This window comes from Leptonotus elevatus, chromosome 20 (assembly GCF_054856555.1).
Source record: "Leptonotus elevatus isolate MCC_2025b chromosome 20, RoL_Lele_1.0, whole genome shotgun sequence".
Lineage (NCBI taxonomy): Eukaryota > Metazoa > Chordata > Actinopteri > Syngnathiformes > Syngnathidae > Leptonotus > Leptonotus elevatus.
This window is the reverse complement of record NC_141258.1, coordinates 6,905,092-6,932,412: the sequence shown is the minus strand read 5'-3', so window position 1 is coordinate 6,932,412 and position 27,321 is coordinate 6,905,092. Positions and strand designations below refer to the sequence as shown.

The window sequence follows — 27,321 nt, the reverse complement described above, 5'->3', positions numbered from 1 at the left end:
CTCATCTCATTGGCGAACGGTTCACTATCCACACACTGCTCCGCTTTTAGATCATGTTAGATAAAGTATTCTTTAATCCAACAGTCATTTTAATGTCATCATAGTGTAATTCAATAAACTACGTTACATATTTGACATATATTTGAACTTTTACTTTTTGTATTCTGACCTCATCTACGAATGACCCGGCTTACCCGCCTAATGTTTTTGATAAAGGTCATCTTGGAACCATATGTGATTTCCTGTTGCTTTGGTGTCCAGACTTTCTTTCACATGATCCCCTCCTTTCCAATTCTCCTCCTCCTGTCCAATTAACTTGCCTGCAGATAGGAGGTTATCTGCCGCCCCTCCAACACAAACCGAGTTCAAAGGCGCTTTGAATACAGAATGCGGCGGAAAAAATGAGCGCGCTTATCGCCTTCCACGCCGCGCAATGATCTTGTCGTGACACGCTGGAGACCTTGGCTGGAGTTGTTTACGAGTTTGAACAGGGATTCGCAAGTGTGGACGACGTCTGGCGAAAGCTAATCCGTTCAGACGGCAGGAGAAAGGAAAGGTCAGCCATGACATGCAGGATTATGAGGAGAGAAAGTGCTCTTTCTCTGCTCTGTGTTATTGCAATCATCTTCTTCTAAATCCCGTTTTTTATTAGATGGATATCCTTTGACTTATGCCGCTGGGACCAAGCAGCAAAGGGTGTCCTTGTTTCGACTTTGGTGAAGGATTTAGAGCACAGGAGCAGCTAAATAAAGGCTAAAGTAGGGGTGGCAATAAAGTGCTTAAATCTTTACATAATATTTTATTATACTGTTGTTGTGTATTTTTTTTAAAAATGTTATTACTAATGTTTTTCCCCTCATCTTTCTCGCTTACATATTTAATATGATCAAATAATTTTCAAATCAACTTATGATTAATATGTCTTCCTTGTAATTGGTCAAATGTTTAGATTTATTAAAAACATGCAGTATTATGTTCTGAAGTTGTGTCCCTCAACAATCACTTCACACCTTTTGCTAAAACCTTTATCCACCTGAAGGAAAAGGGTAAGGGGAGGGGAGTGAGATACGTGACTCTGAGAAATAGCATCACCAAGCTAATTTCTGTGACTTAAGGTAAGCCCTCTTTTCTATATTTACTTTTTATGTCTTCAACCATAATGGAGTGTGTAATTCAAAGTTATTCAGAAAATGACAAACACAGTATTCATATCAATGCTTTTCTTTTCTTTTCTTTTTTTTCTTACTGTTTGTTCCTTCTTGACCAGTTAGCATAGCAGCTAACACTGCTCTAGAGCAAAACATTAACATTAGCACTGTTTTGCAACCCTGTTACTGTAATTAGAGAATACTAACATTAAAATAGTATTGAAATGGCCTGTAACTCTAAGTGTAAAAACTTATTTTTTTCTTTTTTTTTAGCGACATAATGTGTATATATATTTTTTAATATGTGAGTATCTGTAACAAGCTAGCTCCAAACACAGCAAAATGTATGATACAAGTAAAACACCTTATGAAAAGTGTACTCTTGATGGCTGATCTTGGAAATTCAATTTATAGGATGGTTTATTACCTGCTTTTTTCTTGAAAACACAAGGGGTGGGGGGGGGGTGCTATTTTAGGGCTAGCTAAAACAGTCTAAACATTTTAATTCAAACATAGCATCACAGTTTTACTGGATTTCTAAGGTTCTTTTTCTAGATCACCCAGCTCTTTTTTCTTTCTTTGTTTATCTCTCTCCTTGAAAGTCTTGCCTTGTTTTATAATCTGTTTTTTAAATGGCATTCATCTCCCCCCCCCCCCTACAAAAATTTTAATAAAGAAAAATAGCGCTGTATCGTAATAAAAGAGAATGTCAAGGAATAAAATTATTTCATAAAATGTCATTGAAGCAAAGATTCTCGCACACAAACACACACTTTAGGTGTGGTTCATTGTAATAGTTAGTCTAAATATATTTGAATAATCTGACTTAACCGTCCATTTAAAAATCAAATGTGGCCCTTAAAGCACAAAACGTTGCCCATCCTTGCTGTAGCTCATCTGGTAGATATCTATTAACCTCTGAGACCCTGTCATACCGCCAATAAATGTGAAAAGACATACTTTTAAGTAAAAAAAAATACAGGTGTACCCCCCCCCCCCTCCTGTGGCACCTCAGTATCCTCACTATAAAGCTACTGTGAATAATATTTTGTATCCCCCAATGCATTTCTGCACAACATCTCTAGGCGTGACGCTGTAGAAATCCAGCTGAAATCCAGCTGTCAAGGGACGTTTCTTTCCTTTCTGTCAGATCCACATCGGGTGAATCCGTGTCGGATCACAGCTGGAGAAGTGAGCTTGGGGAACAGTGAGGGGAAAAGAATGTCTGGCTGGAGAGTGAGGAAAAGAGAAGTGGGACAAATGTGTTTATAATGTTAGAAACATGCAGGAAGTGTTCCCCCGCGATATCGTAAACTTCAACTGCTTGCTGCTTCTTTTTGGCAGAACTGTGCGAGTGACAGTGCGAGCAGGTGGCAGGTGTTTGAGCCCAGAGTGTCAATAATTTGTGTGGGCCCCATTATTTACCAGCACTATTTTTTTGTTTAATATCCGGAGAGAGTTCTTGGCCATGAGGTGCCATATTGAACTTCCTGTCACCAGTATGAGAGTGTGACAGCGATAACACCAAATTTAACCCACCTGCTCCCCACTCAGAGAAAAAAATAATTAAAAGAAACATGCAGAAATACAGAAAACGATTTGATCGTTTTAAAAAAAAAACGGCTTTTTAGGTCATTTCAATCCAGAGCTACACAGGGAAAAACATCTAATACTCTGTGGTGCAACTTCTTTTTGCCAAAGCCAGACATAAACTCTCAGACAGTGTGTGGTGCTCGGACGGCGTTGCCACAGCAACCGAGTGTAGAAGAGGACACCGACGTTGTTTTGGGAAACAACACGGCATCGTCAGAATGAGGATGAGAATCAGAATCGACCTTTATTGGCCAAGTATGTCGAAACACACACGAAATTTGTCACCGAATGATTGATTGATTTTATTTTAAGTGTCTGTATGTGTATATGTGTCTATAAGTTATAATCATGCGTGCCATATGTTATCTTGTAATAATGTAGATATATGTTTCTTACCCTTCTATACAGTAAGCAAAAGTGTCACCCAGCTATTTATTTTTGGAAATGTTTACGGTGTTATGCTGTCGCATTTTCTAAACAACACCCGCACACTGCTGATAGTATCTTTTGATTGGATTTATTTCCTTAAGGGAAAAGGCCAACCTTTCTCAGCTTGGAAGGCAGGATAGATTCATCATGCTGAAACGCAGTATTATGGATCACAACCCCAAACTATTTTCTCTCCTCGCCTGCGCAGTAAATATCTCAAAGCCCTCAGAGTTGTGGTAAACAATAGCTTTGTCGGCTTGTCATTACCAGCTTGTAAATCGCAAAGACCTCGGGGATGCCGCTCACGCGAGGCTCACGATCCGTTATTTTCAATTATGTGCTAATGAGCGCGCTAATGAGTTGGGGCAAGGAGAGGGTAAGCGTGGCTGCGACAGTTGTATCTTGGCCAAATGATTCATGTCCACCTTTAGAACTGATAGCAGGAAGTGAAGTTTGTCTATAGTAATTATAGAAGTTATACTTGTCTTGACTATATTTTAGGGGTGTCAAATTTAATGTGTTCATTTTGAGTTCATTTAAAGTTCCTTTAATGCCACCATTTTTTTTTTATATTAATAACCGCCCCTTACTTGGAAAGGCGGAAATCCAGTCGCAATGCGACAGACACGTCCATGTCAAAGTTTTGCAGTAATAAATGTAATAATAATGCATATATTTGTGGAGACTGGGGTCAAGTTGTATTTCACAATTTTAAAAATGGGCAGAATTTCACAAGTTACTTCATGTTAAAGATTAGATAGTTTATAATATGAAAAGAAAAATGCACTCATCAACGTCTTACAAATGCAATTATGCCATCTAGTGGCAGAAAAATGACCACAACACAAATCCATATCACACTTGTTTTTTTTTTACAGTAAAGCACATATTTTTAATTTTAACTCAATTAAATTAATTATTATGAAATTACTGTATCAACGACTAAAAGATGCTGCCATGTTTCTGTTAGTTTGTTTTATGTTAACATGAGTATGAAAACTTTATTTAAAATTTATTGTACATGTTATTGGTAACAGTTATGAATAAAATTTGCGCTTAATCGCGAGTTAACTATTGAAGTCATGCGATTAATTACGATTAAAAAATGTCATCGCTAAAATCGAGTAGAAATGTAATCGCCTGACACACCTACAATATATATATATATATATTATAATATATAATAAATAGTCCCTATGCTGCAAGTCAACACCTGAGTGAGTCACAGCTGCAATGAATGTAATGAGGTGAAGGTAGCTTCATGCTAGATTGCTTCTTGTTGTGGGGCTCGGTTGGGGGGGGGGGGGGGGGTCGTCACACACTCTGCAGGGTTTCATTGACTCATTAATTAAAACATATTCCAAGCAGTTTTAAGTCGTTATTTAGCATCGGGTGTAAACACTCACTCCGTGTTACCGTAGTCAATTCAATTCCATTCATCGACACGCTCCGAAACAAGATACGGCTTTTAATGAAGCAAACGGGAATCCTACTGAGAGAGAGAAAGCGAAAGCGATCCACGCTCGTTAAGGATATCGCATAGTGAGGGGTGGGAGAAAAATATTAGATGACCCCCCCCCCGTGACCTCAGTGGATTCAAATGCAACACTGCCTGATTGATTATTTTCTATTAATACAACTTGTCAGTGTGTCTCTCTCAAAGGGAAAGAAAGCACTGTTGAATTAATAACAAAAAAAGTCCAAGGTGACACAAGACAAATCTCTGCTTGCAAATGACTTGGCAACAAGTCAACAGTGCACAAAGTCATTTCCAAGAAGAGGCTTTAAAAGTTGATGTGATCAAAATGAGGAGTTTGTCGGAAACAGAGAAACCCAACACTTCCTAAAATTAGACTTTACCATGAAATATATTTATTTATATTCTTTAGAAATTCTATTTTACATATTTGTGTTACTCATTATACTTCACTCAAATAAACTTTTATAATCATTTTTTTCTCCTTCAAAATCTCATCTATGAATGACCAATCTGTTTTATATTGAACATATACAGTTGTGCAATAGTTTTCCCAGGTCAAGGTTAATACTAATAAAAAGGTTTCCATACTGGTTACATAATTTCACCGAGAAGTGAAATGAGAACTTAATCCGCAAAAGTATGCCCCGCATAAAATCACAATACAGTAGATTTCAGGTTCTAGCGTTTGTGAGCTTGATACACAACACACTGTGCACTTGATTAAATTTGGTCACGTTATATAAGCTCTTCCTCAAACTGGAATTGCTTACCCCATTAAATTAAAATGCAGGAGAGAAAAAAGGCAGTTTAAATTTTAATTGTTTTCTAAGTGCTTTGGCTTGTCGGCGTGACCTCGCTGAGCCGTGAGGAAGTTGGTCCAAATCAAAACTGCACGCTCTGCTTTAAACACTTGCAAGTTAGTACAAGTTGGAAAAGTTTTGAAGGTTAAAAAAAGTTTCTACGCTGTTGTTATATTGCATTATATTTATTTGGGGATAAATTTAATGATATTAATGGTGAAAGATGTCACAAGATAGCCTGCCTAATAGCCAATCAAGTACGCCATGTCGTTAATATTACTGCAGCTCAGTGAGTAAGTTGTGAAACTCTTCTTCGTATATGTCTCTATGTCTTCATTATACTGCCCCCAGTGGCCATGGTGTGCGTATCAACAGGAGCAGCACACTGTCCATTATCATACAATTTGGATTCCTGACTTACCTGAATTATCCAAAGTGCATTTGGAAAATTGGCGATTTGGTTTCCCCCTACCCCCTCCAACTTTGTCGTTTTTCTCTCTTTCTCTGCATCACTTCAATTTGAAACACTCGATGTAGTAAATTGCCATTTGCCTTTGTGCAAACATTCATTCATCAATCTGTCCCTCTCTCGCTCCCTCCCCCTCGTCATCTGTCTCACGCCGTCACCTCCCTTCCACACTCACACATTTCCCATTTTGTCTCTTTTCAGTTCTCTCTCCTCTTCCTGCTACCCCCCCCCCTCTCCCCATTACAACCTCACTGCACCTTCTCTACACCCCAAGGACGACACCCCACCACCACTCCCGCCTCTCCTTAACGCATCTGCGTCATTCATGCCGTGGAACTACGTCAGAGCCACTTAATATGCATCCTGGGGGGGTCAACAGAGAGGAGAATGTGAAGTATGTGGGGAAGAAATTGGAACAAATGGGGATTTAGATGAACACAATGGCACCAAAACCTGCATCTCTTGATTACGTAAACACTGGTAATTCGAAAAAATGCAGATATGTGAAACGATTTGCATGCATCTATATTTAGATCAGGGATGGGCAAAGAGTGGCCTGGGGTCCGCATACATTCCACGTTCTTTAATTATTAGAGTCCTATAATATTTGTTGTGTTAATGTCACAATTTTCTTCCTAAATTCTTAAACTCTCTCATTCTGTGCATTGTTATTTTTATCCGTCTTCCATTTTTATATTTCGTGCCACGTCCTTTACTAAAAAGCTGTGATTTTGCGAGGAAGTGCCATCTGTCCTTGGCGCCATTCTGCAGCTTTGGCGCAGTTTCTGGCGTAAGTTGCTATAAATATCATCCGGACATATGTGATGGAAATACGACAGGACTGTACGTGTGGACAGACCGGAGCGTATGACATAATGCTGACATGTCTGCTCATGTTGTCGTGAACTTTGTGGCCGCAAGTTGGGATGCTTACATGCAGCTCGAAGTACGGTGTAGACAGTGGTGGGTGGGCTGGAAAGGAAATATACTCATAAATGGGTGCAGAATGCTACAAACGTATTTTTCCAGTTGAACAGTTTTGCTCTGACCAACCAAATACAATTGCAAAACTGCTTTATAAGAGAGTCTTGGGAGTCAAGTGTATTCATGTGAAGGACATCTGTGCCTGACAGAAAATGAATGAGGTCTCAGCCTGGTAAGGATTTGCTGGCCAGCTAAGCAACCTCCTACATGGTGATATTGGTGCAAATCATTAGGCAGCAGGGATTGCATGTGCATGCAAACTAATTTCCAAATATATGGAGGTATTTTCCATACTATTGAAATATTTGGATGGCATCTTAATTTGACTTTAGTTGGTAAAAGTTTATTTTTTTACATTCAAATATTCCGTTTTTGAAAATTCAGTGTAAAGAAAATCAGCATCTTAAAAAAAAAGTGTTAAAAAAAACGATATATTCCAATTTTCATTCAGTGTAAAAAAATCAAAAATCTAAACAAGCAGACATCAAGAATTCAATGCAAAATTAATTAAAAACGTAAAAAGATAATTACTAAAAAAAACTGAAAAATTTAAACATTTAAAAAAAAAATCTGACAAAATTACTAAATATATTTATGAAAATGCAACATGTAAAAAAAATCTGAGGAAAAAAATTCCCTTTAAAAAATCTACATCTCAAAAATCAAGTGAAAAAATTTCACTTCAAAAGAAATTCAGTATTTGTGTAAAAAGTGTAAAAAAAAATTAAATGTAAGAAAAAAATCAGTTTTTAAAAAAAAAATCCCATGAGATTTTGTGTGAAAAAATATATAAATTTAAGAAAATCATCTTAAAGAAATAAAACAACTAAAAAAGGATCATTCCAAACTCAGACCCTTCCTTCCCTCAGAATTTGCGTTTTATCCTTCCTTTCTTGCTTCCTTCCTTCCATGAACTAAACATGTCTGCTTTTTTCTTTCCTTCCAATTCCGATTTGTTTTGTTCCTTTCCTTCCGGACCTCCAAACTTCCTTCCCTTCGTTGCTTTTCACTCTTGCATCCTTCCTTTGCTGAAACCTCCTTTTTCTACATTTCTTCCTTTCTTCTCCTTCCATCTTTCTTTCCTTGATGCCTTCCTTCCCCCAGACCCCTTTTTCTCATGCATCCCTCTTTCCTTCAGTTAAAACCTACTTTGCAGCCTTCCTCATTCATTCCCTGCTCCCTTCTTTCCGGATAAATTAATCAAATACGTCAGAAGGACCTTGGCAAAGGCCTGCGCACTATCGAGTGTGTGTAATTCAAAACGTGTTTGGTGTTCTTTTGGGGGGGGGGGGGGGGTCCACGAGCTGCAACTGCAAGGCACTCACTCATGTACGTTGTGCAATGTGAAACGATTGGAAAATTGACAATTGACAAAGATGGCTTTATAGACTAATTGTCTAAAAGCGACTTCTCAGAAAAGATCTCAGGTCAACACATGATGTGAACACGCTTCATCCAAGGGGAGATATTAAAGGTGAGGAAGATCACTTGTGGCAGTGTGACCCAAGGTTTTGTTCTTATGTCAAATGCTAAGAGAGATAAGAAATGGGGAAAATGCATGATACTCACGCATGTCTCGGTCTTTAGTTAGCGTATTGCCCCCGGGCAGAGATACATGTGAGCAAGTCGCTGTGAAATAAAAGGCAGTTTTTTTGTTGCTGGTGCTGTGCGACTTCCGCTGCTTTTACATAAGTGCAAGTGACAAGCCCATTTTCGCCAGAATACCTCAAAGTGCTATGTTCTTGTCCTCCCTTGAATTTTTTCATGTAATGTTGTTGTATTTCAGTAGCATTTTTTTTAATGCAGTGCATAGTAAAAAGCATGATGGAAGAAAATTTACATTGAGTAATCACGAAAAAAATTAGAGAACCAAAATACTTCCCATTCTTCTTCTTTAGCCCAATTTAGCGTCAAATAAAATAGTGTGCTGCCATCTAGTAGTCAACAGTGGAATTACATGCAAAATAAATGTAAGGCAGAACATAAATGAGAATAAACTGTATCAAAAAAAGAAGGAAAGAAAAGAAAAAAAATCTGCATATAAACCAAGAACTATTAAAAGGGAAGGTTTATGTTATAAGTTACTAGTCTATACAAAGAAATATAATAAGAACATGAGGATTTTTGCATGAAATGTCACTGCTCCAGTTTGTGTTCCAAATTATGATCCAGCAAATACAATTTATTTAGCTGTGACTCGATGCTACTTTATGGCCCACTTTCCACCATTTTTCCAGTTAAATATGTCTGGGTGCAAAAAAAAAAGTGGACCAGAATTTTCCCTTGAGCCTCCACGCGTCGACAGCAATGAGATTTATTACTTAGAATGCAGTATGGGGAAGTGACACTGACCTGCGATAGGCACAATCAATGAGGGGAGAAGAAAGTAGTGACTATTTTGGATGTGTCCACCCATGAGGGCAAAGTGCATAATATTATAACCCACTTTTGATGGGAAAATGTACTGTTACTACTACCTCATCTACAAATAAAATGCATAATCAACAACATTTCCTTACATTTAGATGATCACGTTTACCATAAACCACAAATGACAAAATGTTGTCTTATACGGCAGCATCATTCTGTTTTCATTCATTTGTTTTTCCCACCGCGTCTCTAACTGTGGATCGCAAATGTGACATCAGCCATCAGTCTCACGGAGTCCACTTGATTTAAGTGGATCGTGCAGATGGCAAATCAATAGCTGATGAATGACAGTATGGCTTGTGACGTGTCTCATACAGTCTATGTGAGTGTTGATCTGCAGCCATGGAACCCAAATTGAGCACTACTGCTTTTCTCATATGTACATATTTTTGGAAATTAGCAGACTTCACTCAATTGGTCCAATTTTTATTTGTATTTATATGAATTATGTACAGTGTCCAAAGTCACTACTACCGCTTTTACTACTACTCCCACTATTACTACTACTACTACCATTACTACCCCCATTACCACTACTACAACTACTACTACCATTACTACTACCACTATTACTACTACTAGTACTAGTACGGCTTCTACTTCTTTTACTACCACTACTACGATTACTACCATTACTACCGCCACTACTACCACAATTGCCACTGCAACTACTGCTACTACAATTACTACCACTACTACTATTACTACAGCTATTAATTATTCTGCTATGACTACCACTACTCCCACTGCTATTACCAGTACTACTACCATTACTTACATTACTGCTGCTACTACTATTACTACTACTACTACTGTTACCACCACTACTACCATTACGAGAACTACTAAAACTTCCACTGACTATTACTACTGCTAATACCATCAGCACTACCATTACTACCGCCATTACTACCACATTTGCTACAGCTCCCACCGCTACCATTTTAACTACTACTTATACTACTGTTAGTGCTATCCCCACCATTACTTCCACTACTACTACTACTGCCATTACCAACAGCACTACTACCATTACTACCATTCCTACTACTACCATTACGACCACCACTTCTAATATGAACCCCTTCTACCAAGACTAATGTGGACATTACTATCACTACTATGATTACCACCACTACCACTACTACCATAATTACGATTACCATTACTACTGTACGACCATCATAACTAGGGGTGTGCCAAAAAATCGATTATCATAAGAATCGTGATTCTGATTTTGTACAATTCAGAATCGATTTTAAATGTCCCAAAATCGATTTTATTTAAATGATTTTATACTGTCTTGTCTTTGTCTGTGTGTGCCTTTATTTGGAGCGCTGTTCATGTTGTACCCGGCTTGGCCACTGAGAGGCAGTGCGGTTCCACGCGGTCTAATACACTGTTAAGTTGTAGCCACATTAGAGAGTCACGATCAAGTTATTCCAATAAAAGTTGTTGTTTTTCAGCGTGGAGCCGTTCTTTCGAGTGATAAAAGTGCCGCGAGTAGCGCGCCAATTAGCATTAGCGAGTCAGACTGGAGAAGATCATTACAATTCCTTGCACATCTATAGATTGAAGCAAAAATCATTGTCAATCAAATCATTCTTAATCGAAAAACTATCCTGAATCGAATTGCAGACCCAAAAATCATCCCACGTGAGTACGGCCTCCCTGTATTGTTTGCTTGATGTTATGACTTGTTGACACAAAGTCAATGTAATGATCCGCTGTCGCTTCTTGTTTGTTCTCTCCGCAGCCACTCGAGTCGCCCCGCATCATCTCGCTCACATTCCCTCAGAGCCGCCGCGTGAAGAGATGCTAACAGATGGTTAGTGTGTGTACGTACAGCCCATATGTAGGTCAGGTGCGGCGCCGGGCGCTTGGTTGCCATGGCAACTGAGATTCAAACAAAACCGCAATCTTCGCCACTCCCGGAGGGACGGACTTGCGGACACCGCTTATCCTCCCTCCCTCGTTGAAATAAATTCCCCAGATTATGTCAAATGCATCACATTAACAGGGTGGAAATGAGTTCAGACTAGTGAGGGGATGATCAATAATCCAGCACACATCTGGTGTGTCAGAGCAACATCACAAGTCATGCATTAAAGCCATTAACCTGCATCCGGATTTTTACATCATTTGCCCCCAATTTTTGACATTACAAATGATTAAGTTTGTCACTCAAAATTATTCATACAACAACCTATAGTGATAATGAAAATCTGTGAATAAATTGACTCCGGAGTTGGTAATTGTATATATATGAAATTGCGCGCGATGGTCGTGGAGCACAAGAAAACGGAGATCATAAAGCATCAACACATGCAGCATAAACACAATCTTGAACACGTTACTTAAAAAACTGATTTTCAGCAAATAACGAATGGGTTTAAAAGCATACGCATTCACAGGCTTTGACAGCAATTACAACAAATTTACTTCTTTTTTTTTCTGTCATTATTTGCCATAATGCATTAAGCAATGATGCAATGAATGTCTTATTAAACAAATATGACTTACAAAAAAACAAACATTTTCCCACCCTTTTTTCATTTAACGTAAATTATTTCATTCTTTAAAATAAAATAAAAAGTGTAACGCTGCACTTGAAAAATCGAGGACATCTTTTTTTTTAGAAGAAGAAAAGTAAAAAATAAATAAAAATAAAAATAATACATCCAAACTAAATGCATGCAGCAAATATTACAGGACTCCTGATAAAGTAGATTCAAATGAAAAGTGTACATTGTAGAGCATATGAAAAAGTGAAGCACTTTTAATACTCTCCGCTTTGCAACATCTCTCGACATCTGTATCTGAGTGTGTACCAGCCTTTTATTGACATGCGCGACCTTGGCGGCGGTGTTGGTGGGTAGCGTGTGGGAGGGCCTTCAGCATGACACAAAGGGGGCTCTCCTCGCTTGTCTTCCTTCATCACACACATTACTATGGTGAGCGCACGTGAGCGGACGCGGTGAGCGGACGCGGTGAGCCGATGGTGCATGCAGAATGCTGATGAGGAAAGGAAAGGAGAAAAAAAGAAAAGCCTCTGTAGCTGCAAGATAGAGCGCTAGGGAAGGCGTGAGAGAGAAAACAGACCCCCCCACCACCACCACCACCACCACCTGCACACACACACACACCACATTGCTAATTCAAGTCAAAACACCTTCATGGTTACACTTATAATTTTCCTGTGCGTGTGCACGGACGGGACTCTCATCTAAAGGATTGTTGGCCTTTCTTATCACACCTTTCCCTCTATGTTTAATTCCGTCTTTGTCATCGCAGTGCAGGCCCACTTGTAATGTCTGTCCAGGCTAATGATGTGAAAAATTAACTGCAGGCTCTCCAGAGGAGCTTTTAGAGGCAAAAACATGAAAAAAAAATTGGGGGGGGGGGGGGTGGAGGGAGATTAAGCATTGTGTATTTATATTCCACATAAAAGGGATTATTCAAAAGGCCAGTGATGATGAGAGACGCTTGATGTCTTTTCCAGGTCACAATCGAGCGAAGGGGATTGAATGAAGGCCAAACGGATTTGGTGTTAGAGACAACAATTCATTGAATGCTATTAAGGGAAACGTTCCAAAGCAAGGATATGAAGGCCATTACATTACACTGTGCGGTAGCAACAATACATACACCCCCACCAGTGGAAACATGCAAAATGTACCCAATTGTATTCCCAAAATAAAAATGTTCCCTTTTGAATGACACAACAAAGTGTCCAAATATTGCTCCTAAAGACTCCCCAATATATGTCCCAATTTTCCTTTCAATTGCATGAAATTAATGGCAATCCCTAATTTGTAGTTCTTATCGTAAAACAGAGTACCTGGATGGCAGGATGTACAACTAAATGTGTTCAATTAACTCATTTACTGCCATTGACGGCTATAGACGTAATAAATTCATTTTAACAATTTCTATTAGTTTAACATTTTTTCTACTTTTGTTGACAAGAGTATGAAAACCTAGGGAAAAAAATATTCTACATTTAGAACAGATATAAAATTTGATTGTGAGTTAACTAGAGAAGTCATACGGGAAAAAAAATTAAGAAAACATTTTTAAAAATTAAAAATAATAATTACAATTATTTTTGTGAGTAAATATTGAAGTCATGCGATTAATTACAATTAAAAATTGTAATCGCCTGACGCCCCTAATTTTTAATAATCTTTTCTTGTTTTTCTTTAAAAAAAAGATTATTAAAAAAAAATTCTAGGTTTTCATACTCTTGTTAAAAAAAAGTGGGGAAAAAAGTTAAACTAATAAAAATAGGTTAAAATTAATTTTTGACGTTTATAGGTGACAATGGCAGTGAATGAGCTAAGAGGCCAAGAAACGTGACATATTGCAGTTGATATGATGAATGGCAGCGCTATAATCCAATTGTGTACGTGTTATGATGAATTGGCTGTCAGCTGCAATTCAGCACAATCAAGCTTCTCATCCTCCTCCAAGGTTGGAACCAATTCTCAATGTACTGAATGATTGTAGTGGGAAGATGAGTCTATATTAAATCATCTTGTTAATTAATTTGGCTTGTGTTACGTTCTCCTCCAAATGCAGAAGACTGCACTTTACCCTACTCAATAATGGACTGGTTCACACTCACGTTCAAATCTTTGGACAATTTAGTTTTTGCACACGAATGTCAGAACCGAGATTCACACCCAGAACCCCTCTAAGGAAGACGTGCTGGCCTCGACTACTGTGCTACTCGACACACATTTAATTCCACAGTAGATAAACCAGGATAGCAGAAATATTCGGCTAATAAAATAAAATAAAATAAATCAAACATGCTGTTTTTCTTGTTGATTCTTTTGAGTATTTGCGCCAATATCGACATCCTGTGGGATTTTGAGGTACTACTGCAGTTTCATCTTGAATCACTTTTTTTAATATTATTATTATGCCGCTCAAGAAAGTGGATTCTAACTTTACAATTATTTATGACAGTTTGACACAAATGACACTAATACTGGCTTAAAAAATAAAATCAACCTTTTTTTAAGAGTTCCAGCAATTGGAGGAAGAATATTATTTTTGTCCGTTAATAGTGAACCTATTGACCAAAAGTGGGTTCAGGACGCCCCCTACCGTCTGATTGAGGGTTTTATGGGTTGAACTTTAAAATTCTCAAACATAAGGAAAAGGATAATGAATGTATTGTACAGTATAAACAATTTTACATGTCATTTTTAACTGTGTCATTATGTGTGTTAATAAATAATTGATTGATTAATCTTAAACAGAGTTATTAAAGATAATACAATCCAATGTCAATTAACTATTTTTTTTAATTTTAATTACAAGTATATGCATTTAATTTGCTTATTTATTTATGTTATTAAATAATGTTTAGTTCATTATAACGAACCTAATTGTAAAAATACGTTTTATACTTTTAGCAACTTCTCACTTACATTGAATCTATTTATTTCGTTTTTTAAGTAAATATTTGGTTAATTAACTACATTAACTAAACTAACAATAAATATATCTTTTATAAATAATAAAATATAATTGCCGTATGAAAAGCAATCTTACTTATTGGCTATAAACATTTGACCTGTTTATTTATTTACTCACATTACAAATTCATTCTGAACAAAATTTACTGTGAATGATAACATTTTAAAATGTTGAAAAAAATAGTAAAATCCCGGACATGGTATAAGGGGAGGAGGGAAATGGGGGGTCAAAAGCATCATCATCATCATCATCATAGCCCCCCCTAGCCAGTCTGACAGCCCGCCCACTCCGAGGGGGAGAAAGTGCTGCTTTGTGAATGAAGGGAGCGGCGGAAGGGGCAGAAAGCAAACTTTTTCAAAAGAAGAACAAAACACACCGTTATCTTCCTGTGCGTTTCGGCGTGAAGAAGTTTCCACGGCACACACGGAGCGACACGGGAACCCACGCTAAGTAAACCGCTTCTTTTTTTTTCCCCCCACCCAGAAGTGTGTGTGTGGTTTAGGATGCAAAGATGCATGCACGGCTGCCGAACCGTGACCGGAATAAGTGTCGTGTAATGATCGGTCATTCCCATGCACGATTCGCAACTCCTCGGGTCTTCTGGGGGCGCGTTACCGTCTTCCCACTCGGTCAACCGATTTGACTCAAGATGTTGTTCACGTTCATGCATGCAAACTTTCCGTTCGCAACATGACATGACTCACGCCGAAGACGTGCAATGCCGGGTGTCACAATTCCACGCACACATTCACTCACACTCACACACACACACACAGAGGACTCATTCATGGTGTTATGATGAGTGTCTCTCGTAGATATATTGACGTCAACACAAATTACTTTCTTTATGTTGTTTTTATGTAGTCTTCCATTTTACTTACTTGGATTCGATTTTTAAAAAAAACAGCCACATAATGATCCAGACAATGACATGCCATTTGTTACAGTACCATCTGCACAACACATGTCAATACAGGCCCGTCCATTTTCTAAAGTGCTTGTCCTAATTATATATCAAATGCACACTTTGGACAGCCAATGGCCGACCGAGCACAATTGACAAACAATGGCCTGGTTGCCATCCATGTGACTTTTTAGAAACCAAAAGAAATTTGGCTTGTTCCACTTTTCAAGGGAGCTAATTCAGTCCAGGACTGAAGACTTTAGCTCTCGTTCTTCTTTCTGTAGCTTTGGTCTGTCCTGGGCTTTCTTCGCTTTCTTCGAACTCACTATCCAATTCTATTTGGCAATTTTGTTCTTTGCAGAAGCTGCTCCACGATGACGTTGCTTACTCTGCTGTGTCTGCTCCTGGCGGCGTTGGTTCGAGGCGAGCCCTGCCTCATCATCAGCGAGATCAACGCCGACAACCCCAAGCTGGACACCAGCGAGTTTGTGGAGTTGTACCACACCAGCGGACAGCGGTCCTTGCTGGACGGATACACTCTGGTCTTCTTTAACGGGAATGGAAACGTGGCTTATAAAGTGTTAGACCTGAGAGGCCACAGCACGGACGACAGGGGCTTCTTCCTGGTGGGCTCGAAGGACATGCTGCCCAAACCCGCCATCCCCCTGCCTCCCAACACGGTCCAGAACGGTCCGGATGACGCCGTCGTGCTCTACCATACGTCGGCGGCACGTTACGTCGAGAAGATGAACGTCACTGCCATGGGTTTGGTGGACGCCGTTGTTTATACCACGCGCAAGACGGGCGGTGCCCAAGTGCTGGCAGATATTCTCACCCCGGGGGAGTTGGCATTTGTGGAGGATGAAAAAGCCCTGGAGGGGGACGAATCCATCGAGAGGTGCTAGATCAGGACTCTTTTGGATATTTTGACTTACAAGTGAAATTTGTTCATTGAACAAGCTTGTAATAGTCCTCTGCACCGTCAGAAAAAATTTGCTAAATTTTGTAGCTTTAAGGGTCCAATGGCTTGCTTGTCCCTGAGGAAGTGTGCCTCTGAAGAGCATCCAAAAAATACATAGACAACACTTTTGTTTTCTTCACAAGAACCGTTGACAGTTCGTTTTTTCCCCACACAAAAAGTTACTTGGGGTACAAAAGACAATGTATACATAACGTTGTAAAGAGTACATTTTACTCTGAAAAAGACTATATTCGGTCCCAGTCTAAACAGAGTAAACCTGGAGGAGAGTAAAATATTCAAAACAAACAAAAAAAAACTCAACAAGTGAGGAACAATCACAAAACCTTCAGGTTGGGAGACAGCCTACCTAAGCACTGACCCAATCCACTCCTGCTCGGTGTCAATATATCGCAGGTGTCAGGTGGAATCCTCGTATATCTCCATTTTTTTCTCTCCTTCGGGGACACATTAACAATATGTTTGTTAGCTAACAATAAAGCTAGCATAGCTCAAGTGGTAGAGTGGCTGTCTCCTATGCTGAAAGTTGTGGGATCTTTTTTTTTTCTTCTTTAGTATTTCACCCTTTTCCAAGTGTAAGCAAAATTTACTCTAGGAAATTTACTGTGTACAAGTTTACGTCAACAGTAAACATTGTTAGCTAATTTTAGCCTACCACCGCTAGTTAGCGGTCAAGGATCGACATGGCCGCCAGTGCACTTAAAAAAATTTTTTTTTTTAACAAAATAAACTAAATGAAATCTATCTATCTAGGTGTTTGTTGTCTGAAGATCGCTGGGGCTTGAGGGTGTCCTCTCCCTCCCCGGGCCAGAGGAACAACTGTACGCCGGCCACCGCGCCGCCGAGCATGCCCGTCATCACCGAGCTGAAGCTGGGCGGAGGTCAGGTGGACGGCGTCGTGGAGCTGACGTCGGCGTCCGAGGCGGGCCCTCTCGTGTTGGTGGTCTTGAGCGGGAGAACGGACAGAGTCAGCGTCAGTTTGAACGTGGATGCCAACACTTCCAGGAACGGACTCATCTCCATGACTGTAGACAAGAAGTATATGAAAGGTGAGTATGTGAAATATTTTTTTTTAGATTAGAAGTGTTAGCATTATATTGTGTTATGGTGTAGCACTGATGTATCTGAAATTAAAAGGTGGTCATGGTTTCTTTTCAGGAGATGAGTCTGGGGCGGTGGCCATATACAGCGGTTCGACTTCAGAGTTTCCTGTGGGCAGCCCGCTAAGTCAGATCGAGCCTCTGGACTCGTTTGTATTCGCCGGCCCCGGAGACAAACCTAGTGCCAACCTCACGGAGACCCTCATCCCCGGGAGGCAGCCCTACCAGATCAGCAACAGGCAAGGGAACGTGACTCACTAGGAACACAAACCTTGCTCATTTGAAGGTCTCGCAGAGGGGATTACAATCAAAACAATTCAAGCCTATCATACACCATGAAAAGTCCATTCTGCATTCCGAGCATTTACATTAGTTTGCGAGAGATTGTATTCATTTCATTCATTAAGTGGTTCGTTAATTGATTAATTGTGAAATATAAACTTTTACAAATTTGGAAAAGCAACCAATTTTCACATTTGTATTGAGTTCCTTAATACTACAGCCATTTGTTAATCATTGTAATTTAACTAATAACTATAATAATAACAGTTTTTTATTAAAAATAAGCTATTTCTATTCTGTTTTATTAATAAATAATCAGTTAATTTATTTATTGTAAATAATAAATTTTATATTATCTGTTTTACACATATAGTCAACATTTTGAACCAATCAAATTGCTTAATTCGAATTAAATTAACTGAAATATTTTTGAAATTTAACAGTATTTATTGTGATTATTTGTGTTACCTTAATGTTAACGTTTTTTCTTAAGTATGTCTATTTAATGTATTTATTCTTCTCATTAAATAATTTGTTGATTGTTCTATTGTAAACAAAAGCTATTGGTTAAAAAAAATGAAATACACATTGTTATTAAATACTTGCTTGAATCATTATAATTAAATTCATCCTAAGTGATATTATTTCAAAATTAGGACGAATTACTATTTAATTATTTAAATAAACTATTTTACATACACATTTTAACTTTCCTTTACATGGCCCATCTCTCCATTTTAATTATCCAATGTGGCCCTTGACCACAATTTTTGTTGTTGTTCTTTTTCCCACCTCTGGAAGGTACAGAAAGTTTGTTTAGTGCATTCAGGGCCAGTGTAAAAACTAAATTATAAAAAGTTGCTTTTCAAAACTACTCTTGTTACTATTGCAACACAATTTTGATGTCAGTGGTCACCTCGTGACCACATTTCCTCTTCACAGAAGAAGCGCGCCTTCCTTTATTTTCATGTGAAATGCGCACTTAGTCATGCTGACTGCATCCCTATGCTGCCGTCGTTTTATGGCACGCTCAAAATCAGCTTCTCCTTTCCATTTCAGCTCAATAAAGCGCACGTAAAGGATTAATCCCACAAGTGTGTTTTTCTTTATAATTTGGGCTTTTTCTTCTGTAAAGTAAAAATATGTCAGGAAAAACCTACGAGAACATCTGGAATTTATTTGCAGTTAATCGGATATATTTTATAACAACTTGGCATTTGAACAGGGGTGTGTAGACTTTTTTTTATAGATAGATAGATAGCTAGATAGCTAGATAGATAGATATGTTAATTGATTATGTACAATGAAATAAACATATGTCCTTTTCCTTTGTCAGTTTAAAAGAGGGAGGCTTCTACCTCAGCCGTTGTGGCATGGCCACATGGACCAGAGATCCCGGCGTCTTCTGGGAGGCCCCGCAAACCCCGGGGCAACCCAACCAGTGCCCCTGGCCAAAAATCTGCCCTCACACTATGGGTGAGTGCTGGGTCAACTTGTTGGTTATGCATATGTAAATAATTAACTGGGTAGAAGCATTGGCACAAATGGCTGTCGCAGTAATAGATGGATGGCGCAAGGGGGCATATTTATGAGCCATACGTCTCTAACATCCCTAAATAAATGCACTCTACTGTTGAGGTAGTTCCAGGAGAAGGTGCGGATACGTCCCCGCACCTGCCATCTTGGGGGAACGGTGACTTCCTGATCAACGAGCTGAACACGGACACCCCCGGCGTGGCTGAGGACGGCGAGTACGTGGAGCTGTGGCACCCGTCCGGACGCCGCGTGTCCCTGCAGGGCATCTGGATTCTACTTTTTAGCGCAAACAACAACAAACCCTACAGAGAGATCAGCCTCAGTGGGCACTTCACCACCGCCAAGGGTTACTTCCTGCTGGGCAGCGACAGGCTGGTGCCTGCGCCTTCTCTCCGCCTGCCTCCCAACACCATCCAGAACGGACCGGACGCCGTGGCGCTGTACCGCAGCCCTTTCGGACCGCCTTCGTCGCAGCAAAGGGGGATCCCCACCAAAGGGCTCCTGGATGCTGTGGTGTACCGCAAGATGGGGTCGGATAAGGAGGCGCAGGGGCTGAGTAAGGCGTTGACACCCGGACAGATTCCTCTACTGGAGGATCCGGAGGTTCTCCCCGGTGACGAGGCGCTCAGCCGCTGCAGAGGACTTTACCCCTATGACCTGTCTGCATTTTCAGTAAGTACACTAGAAAAATCAGCATTGAATAAAAAAAAAATAATATTCTATATATCACCTCAGGTAGCTCCGCCAACTCCGCTGAGGGAGAACAGCTGTCCCCGGCCTCCTCCGGCTCCCGAGGGCGTGGTCATCAATGAGGTGGCGAGTGGCCACTGGACCAATCACAGCCAGCAGAGGTACTTCGTGGAGCTGCACGGCCCCCCGCTGACCCAGCTGCTCGGTCTGGTGCTGGTCGTGTTTGACCAGGAACACAGCGGCAGGGTCGTTGCGCTTCCTCTGACCGGATCTATCGACCAGGACGGCTTTTACATGGTTGGGAATGTCACTGGAGCGGGTGAGCACAGATGGTAGAATAGAGAATTTGCACTCTAAAAACAGTTGGGTCAAAAGTAACCCAATTATGGATCAAAAAATGTATGGGTCAATTTGACCCAACTTTTTGACCCAAGTCAAGGATCTGACCAATTTTTATGGGTTGTTTTACACTAAAAAAAACAATTTATTGACTCAAAGTTGGGTCAAATAGACCCAAGTAGAGGATCGGTCCATTTGTGACCCATAGTTGGGTTATTTTTGACCCAACTGTTTTTAGAGATGACATGACACAGGGGAAACATTTTTTTGCACAAAATGTTAATTTGTGGCAACAAAGTAGGTATAATGTGCGCACAAAATATAAATGAAAAATATTAACTCTCCTGTTATGTTGTGGGTCAAAATGACCCACTTGTAAGTTTAAGAACAAATCTTAGCTTTGCCCCATCATACCTGGCACCAACAGTCAATAAAAAAAACTGAGATATTTGCAAGGAACATTGAGAATATACAGTACTGGGTCAAACTGACCCAACATTCACATCAACAGTCTTTAAGAAATTGTCAATTTTGACGAATGCACAATAAAAACGGTTAATAATAAGCTATAACAATGTTTATTGTGTTGATTTGGGAATGTTAAACATTTCGGGTCAAATTGACCCATAGTATTTATATATATTTTTTTTTTTTTTTGCTATGTCGCATGGACAATTCACTTTGACATTTTCAGTTAATTAAATGTTTATCAAAAATTGAACATTTGGAACATTAAACATAGCCTGGGTCAAATTGACCCATTTTAACATTGAAATCTACAAATTAGTTGTTGTTGTTTTTTGCTAGGAAACTTCAAAATGGTTCATTTTGACACATTTTCAATTAAATGTTTAGCCGAAGGCCTTTGAAACATTTAAACATACCCCGGGTCAAATTGACCCATTTTAAAATTGGTAGTTTTTCGCAATAAAAAAAAAAACTTTAGCAACAGACAATTAAAATGGTTCATCTTGACATATTTGCATTGAAAAAAAATCATAAGCTATTGGAACACTAACATAGTCTGGGTCAAACTGACCCATTTCAAAGTTAAAGAACGACACATTTCATGATGAAACTTGTTAAAATGGTATATTTAAAATATTTGCAATGAACGATTGATAATGTTTCTCTGCATAGATCAGACTTTCCCAGAAGGCAGTGACGTGCCGGCACGAGGAGCGGTCCTCCTGTGCTATGACCTGTTCAGCGTGTGCAGAGCTGCCACCGCACTGACCAACTCCAGTCGACGGGACGAGCTGATGTTCAGTGATGTCCAGCTGCTGCTCTCCTCCATGTCCACTAAAGGGAGCCGAGTCATTCCTGCTCTCAGGTGAGCACATAAATCGTCTTGGCAACATCACACATCTAACATAGAGACGCTCCAATTGTTTACATTTTCTGCTTGCAATTTTTTTGTTGTGTTCAACAGAAATCTGTGTTCTCTATTTTTTTTCTTGAACTATAGTACATCATTTCTTTACCAACTTGAAGTTGTTTTCTCCTTCGCACATGTGGTCACTTTACTTTTGTAGCCGCATGCTGAGGCAGTGTTAAAAAATAGCACACAATGGCTGACACTAAACAAGGTGGACGAGTGGTTGAAGGCGATAGACTGATAATCCATTGTGCTCTACACGCGTGGGTTCAAATCTCATCCTAGTTGTAATTTAGATTGCTTTTCCCAACAAATTTAGTGCTAGTTTTTTATTTACATAATCTAAACAACCACCGGTAACATCCGGTTGTATATGCTTCCATTAAAATTGATGTGTTTTCCCCTCGATCCCTGCTTGATTTACCTCCATTTTCTTTGAAGTACGTAAGTCGTATCATTCAAGCTAAGCGAGAAAATTATTTACAGTTACATTGCTTTTAGCCTAACTCATGTCGTTATTGTATTGCTTTAAAATCTGTCCGTCTGTGCATCTCTTTTTATGTTTGGTTTGTTTTTTTTGATTTGCAGTCGTGTCAGTTTTTTGCGTTTTGCACTTCAGGGCCACCGTACCTGGGGGCCAAGCACCGCTCCTATCCATGAAACCGTGTCACCCCTGCCTTCCCCTGCCTTCGCACATGGCGGTCGCTTTACTTTTACTTGCTGAGTCAGTGGTTAAAAATAGCACACAGTGAATGAAACCAGACGAGGTGGCCGAGTGGTTAAGGCGATGGACTGCTAATCCATTGTGCTCTGCACGCGTGGGTTCGAATCCCATCCTCGTCGAGAGAATAACTACATTGTGTTAAAGCAAACATTGTGCAGTTAACTTTTTTTTTTTTTACATATCAAAAATATCCATGGACTTGTTGAACACTTTTCAAATTCTTTGACATTTCATTAATAAATGTTTGGAAATCTACTATATAATCTATAAATTTATTTTTATTTTACATAAAAAAAATTAAAAAAAAATTTTTTTTTTAAATCTCAGGTCAGTCAAAAACGGCGCGGTCTCTCTTAGCCGCTGTGCGTGCTGCGATGTGAGGAGCCCATCTTCCTGGACAACGTCTTCGCCGACGCCTCGAAGTGCCAACATCTGCCCCAGCTCGGCCTTCTCCAGCCACATCGACATTTGCCTCGGACCACCATCCAGCGGCTGGCCGGATATATCAGGAGGTGAATATGGATGAAATAAAGTGAAGTGTCATCTGTAATCAAACAAGGAGTGTGATATTGTCACTGTTTGACGGTAATCTCGTGTCCTTATGTGGTCAATATTGGTCAGTCCCCACTTGGGTGTGTTACTTTTACAAATGATTAACCAACCTGAAGTGTTAAAAATGGCTTGCTCTCTTTATCGACGGCTCAACAAACATTGCTGTTTGCAAGCGTAAGTGTTCTGATAGCTCTGTCATGGCTTTTTACCAGTCTTGACATAAATCCTCTATAATCATGCAGACAAAAAAAGGAAGGAAAGTGTTTTGATAGCTAGCTAGCTAGCTAGGTGGTTAGGATGGATTGATAATTGTAATATTACGTGATCTTTGTGGTATGTTTGCAGACTGCAGTGGTCTGATTCTGGGAAGGAGGATGGTGCAAGTGGCCCACTATCTGGAGCAGAAGTGTCTCTGTGGAATATCCGCTCTATCGCTCCAAGGTACTGTCAAATGAACGGATTTACATTTAAGGAAAGATTGATGACTTGGCGAAATAAATCAGCCAGATGAAATGATCTACAAAAAAAAAAAATCATGGTTACATTGTATTGTTCCTGTTCAAGGGGCCAATTTCTCATGTGTGTCTGGCTGGTTGCGAGTATGGGGAAACATTCGGGCCTTCTCGGACCACCAGAGAGCACTCATCAACCAGACGTCCCCGGTCAACCAGCATGCAGATGATTGCTCCGCCCCCACCACTGACCGGCGCACCAGTACAGGTCAGTAAAGTCTTTCCGGGACGCTTCATTATTGTTGTAGTCACATGTGACAATTCTGTCACATTAGAAATGATAAGAGGGTGTGCGCACTTTTACAACCACCTTTATCTTAGATGTTTATTTTTTAATAGAGTTGTAAAGGTTATAGGTCACATTAAGGGTGGAAAAACGGTACATATTAATGTTTGTTTATTATTTTTTTTTTTTGATTTGATTATGTCCTAGGGTCCAGCCTGGGTTTACAGATTGGTCTGGTAGTCGCGGTGCTCCTGCTACTCGCACTTGGAGTGGCTCTTGTCACGTATTTCTACAAAAGGAGGCATGTATTTTTATTTATATATTTTATTTATTATATTTCTTGTAGAAAATTGTGCATGGATGTTTTTTTTTTTTTTTTTTTAAAGTCTGTTTCTGCTCTCAGGCGTCCTCTGGACTACGCCACCATGGAGTTGAGCGAGCACGGGGAGGGTCTCTCAGATCTATAGTCCAGGAATAATCCCAGGGTTGTCCTTATGTGACCGTGAGTGTTTGTGTTTGAAAAGGGATCGCTGATGAAAATGAGCTATTTTAGAACATATTTTTTTATAAAGAACATTGTTTGTGAACAGTGCTGGTTGCTACGTACTATGAAAGGGAAAGAGGTACTAAAGGGAGGGGGTGGGAATTAAATGGTAATACTCGAGAGAAATAATCATTGTTCTTTTTGTGGGAAAAAAAATCATTTTGGTTTATCTTTTAAGTAAATGAAGCCTTTCCTTTTTTTTGAATTCTTACTTTGTGTTGTCTAGTGTACCCTTGGCTATTGGCAGGGGTTATAGGAAGCAAGGCCCGCCATTAAAAAAAAAAAAAAAGTGAATTGTAGAAAATGTTTATAGTTGCTTATATTGATAGTTTAAACCAGTGTTGTCAAGCTCTTCTTTGTTGCAAGCCTTCAGAGGGCCACTTTATGACTGAAAACCGTATAGTAAATGTACATGTACACACAATTGCCCCTGCATTTTATTGCCTTTTATGTATTTCTATATTTAATTTGAAATCTGAAGTCCTGGAAAACAGGAATGTTGCCTCCAATTTTAGCTATGGATGTTAGCTCCAACAATAACTTTCCTTTAACCTTAGCGTCAACATTAGCTTCTAGCATTACTCGAACATTAGCTTCAACGTAACCCTAATGTTAGCTTGCTTTCTTAGATTCTTTCAATGTTAGCTTCCGTAGTTAGCTTCCAACATTACCTCTAATTTTAGAGATAATGAAGACGAATGTTGGTTTCCAAAGTTAGCTTTCAACATTATCTCTAACTTTAGATCTGACGAAGGCGCAAGTTAGCTTCAACATTAGCATTACAACATTGGAATTATCAATCACGTTGCTGTTTGCTATCAGGCTATCCTTCTATAAACTGATGTAGCTTCTCCTATGCTAACATGGCGCTTGAGAAGGAGCAGGGCCTTTGGGTGTTTTTTGTTTATTTTATTTTATTTTATTGAATGTAAGTTGCATTCTTTCTTGGTGTAGTGCATCAAATATGATCAACCCTTATTGCTTATCTATTCTTCTTTTTTTTATGTGTGAATGTTTTACAATTACCACTTTCTATGCTCTTAAAGTGACTTGTTTACATTTTTGTCTTACGAGAAAAGGGATGCGAGCCTTGATATGGACAGTCATTTGTTTTATGAAGGATAATTATTTACTTATATGGGCAGCGGGGGGTCTATTTTATGTATTTTATATGTTGATAATGCCTCAGAAATGGTCATTGTGCCTTGTGTGTATGTGTGTGTTTTTATTTTTTATTTTTTTAACTTGAACCTTTCTTTGCTAGATGAACAGCTGCAATTTAAATGGAAATCTAAATGATGTTTTTGTTTGTTGTTTTTTTAATTCTGTAAATTGAAGTGCATTTAACACAATTACACAAATGCCAAGGAGGGAGTATTTGGGGCCACACAGAAAAGACAAAAACTAAAAAGTAACATTATTAGAAAAAAAAGTTGTAATTGTGTATCTTAAATTCTGCTAGTGGTAAATGGTAGTAATTTGACTTGTCCTTTATTATTTTCTTGTAAAATTAATGTTACTGTCTAGTAAATTTTCTTCACAATTACTTTTTCTTTTTTTTTTAACTACAGTGTTTTTTCTTGCTACATGAATTTATTGTCATATTATTCAATTCAAATTTATTTCACACTTTAAAATAAAATAAATGAAAGGGGACAGATATTTTATAAATAACTATACATAAAATTCTTATTTTCATTTAAGCTCTCCTCATATTGTTTATTTACAAACTTTTTTCCTGCAGTATTTTGAATATATTCTTGTACTAGTCAATAGAATTCTTGTAAAACTGCAATTTAATCTTAGAAAAATTCCGATTTTTATTTTAATATTATATTTTTTCTCCAAATTCTATAGCTTTTTTTTTCCGTGCGGCCCAAATACACTTTTTGTAGATGCCAACATAAAGTGCTATAAACTATAGTTTCAATCAATTCTCTTTCTTTACTAGTACAACTCCAGTTTCATCCTTAAATGAGAAACGTTGGCATTTATTTTTTCAAAATGATGATCAGAATAAATATTTTTTAAACCGTATTTACCTAAAACCCACATTGCAATGTGAGATGACATAATTACTGTAAAGTTGCATACTGTGTGTGTGTGTGTGTGTGTGTGTGTGTGTGTGTGTGTGTGTGTGTGTGTGTGTGTGTGTGGGGGGGGGGGGGGTGTGGGGGTGTGTGTGTGTGTGTGTGTTTTCTTTGTTGTTGTTGTTGTTTGTAGCTGTTGAATGTTGAAAGTTTAATTAGGAAATTGCATCGTAGTTGTACATCTCAAATAATATATTTTCGGACAGTTTGGATTCTTGAATAGAACATTAAATTACACTGAACCTTTACAGCAGTATTAAAATTGAGCACAATATTACTTTTTTGGGATGGATTTTTTTTTAATATACATAAAAAATACTGTACATGTGCTGACCATACAACACTGGAAAGACCGGTCATTGTCTTCCTTAAGGTTTGAAATAAAAAAATTCCCTCAGTTGTACTGCAGTCGTTTTTTGCTTCATTTTCGCAGATTTTTGTTTTTAATTCTCATTTTTGTGAAGATTTTTATGCATTAAGTGTGGCCAGTAGGTGTATAGATCCACCTTAAAGAAGGAGCTGGATCATGACAGTGGATCAACTGACCAGTGTCTGCTTACCGTCGCCATGGCAACAGGTGAGGCTTGCATGCGGAGACTTCTTGAGGAGACTTGTGTTAGAAAATGTGAAATAAGCACAAAG

The 27,321-nt window shown here is 38.9% G+C and overlaps 1 protein-coding gene and 1 non-coding gene across 5 annotated transcripts; both read left to right on the top strand.

Moving 5' to 3' along the window:
• The first annotated feature begins 344 nt into the window (after positions 1-344).
• On the top strand, positions 345-25,013 carry LOC147156766 (uncharacterized). 4 transcript variants are annotated; one of them, XM_086065234.1, is made up of 16 exons: positions 345-556; positions 653-1,115; positions 2,850-2,996; positions 11,090-11,161; positions 16,089-16,625; positions 17,460-17,755; positions 17,865-18,045; positions 19,425-19,564; positions 19,731-20,296; positions 20,360-20,633; positions 21,794-21,986; positions 23,083-23,267; positions 23,653-23,748; positions 23,872-24,027; positions 24,253-24,346; positions 24,449-25,013. In XM_086065234.1, exons 5-16 carry the CDS (start codon positions 16,102-16,104, stop codon positions 24,510-24,512), a joined length of 2,769 nt encoding a protein of 922 aa, XP_085921360.1. In that variant the 5' UTR covers positions 345-556; positions 653-1,115; positions 2,850-2,996; positions 11,090-11,161; positions 16,089-16,101; the 3' UTR covers positions 24,513-25,013. The 4 variants fall into 4 exon arrangements, with proteins under 4 accessions (XP_085921360.1, XP_085921362.1, XP_085921361.1 ...); XM_086065236.1 differs by having other exon boundaries at positions 345-1,115; positions 2,854-2,996; XM_086065235.1 differs by lacking the exon at positions 11,090-11,161 and having other exon boundaries at positions 345-1,115.
• Positions 22,793-22,874, top strand: trnas-gcu (transfer RNA serine (anticodon GCU)). Its single transcript has one exon. It is a non-coding gene; the product is annotated as a tRNA-Ser (tRNA).
• Positions 25,014-27,321: the final 2,308 nt, after the last annotated feature.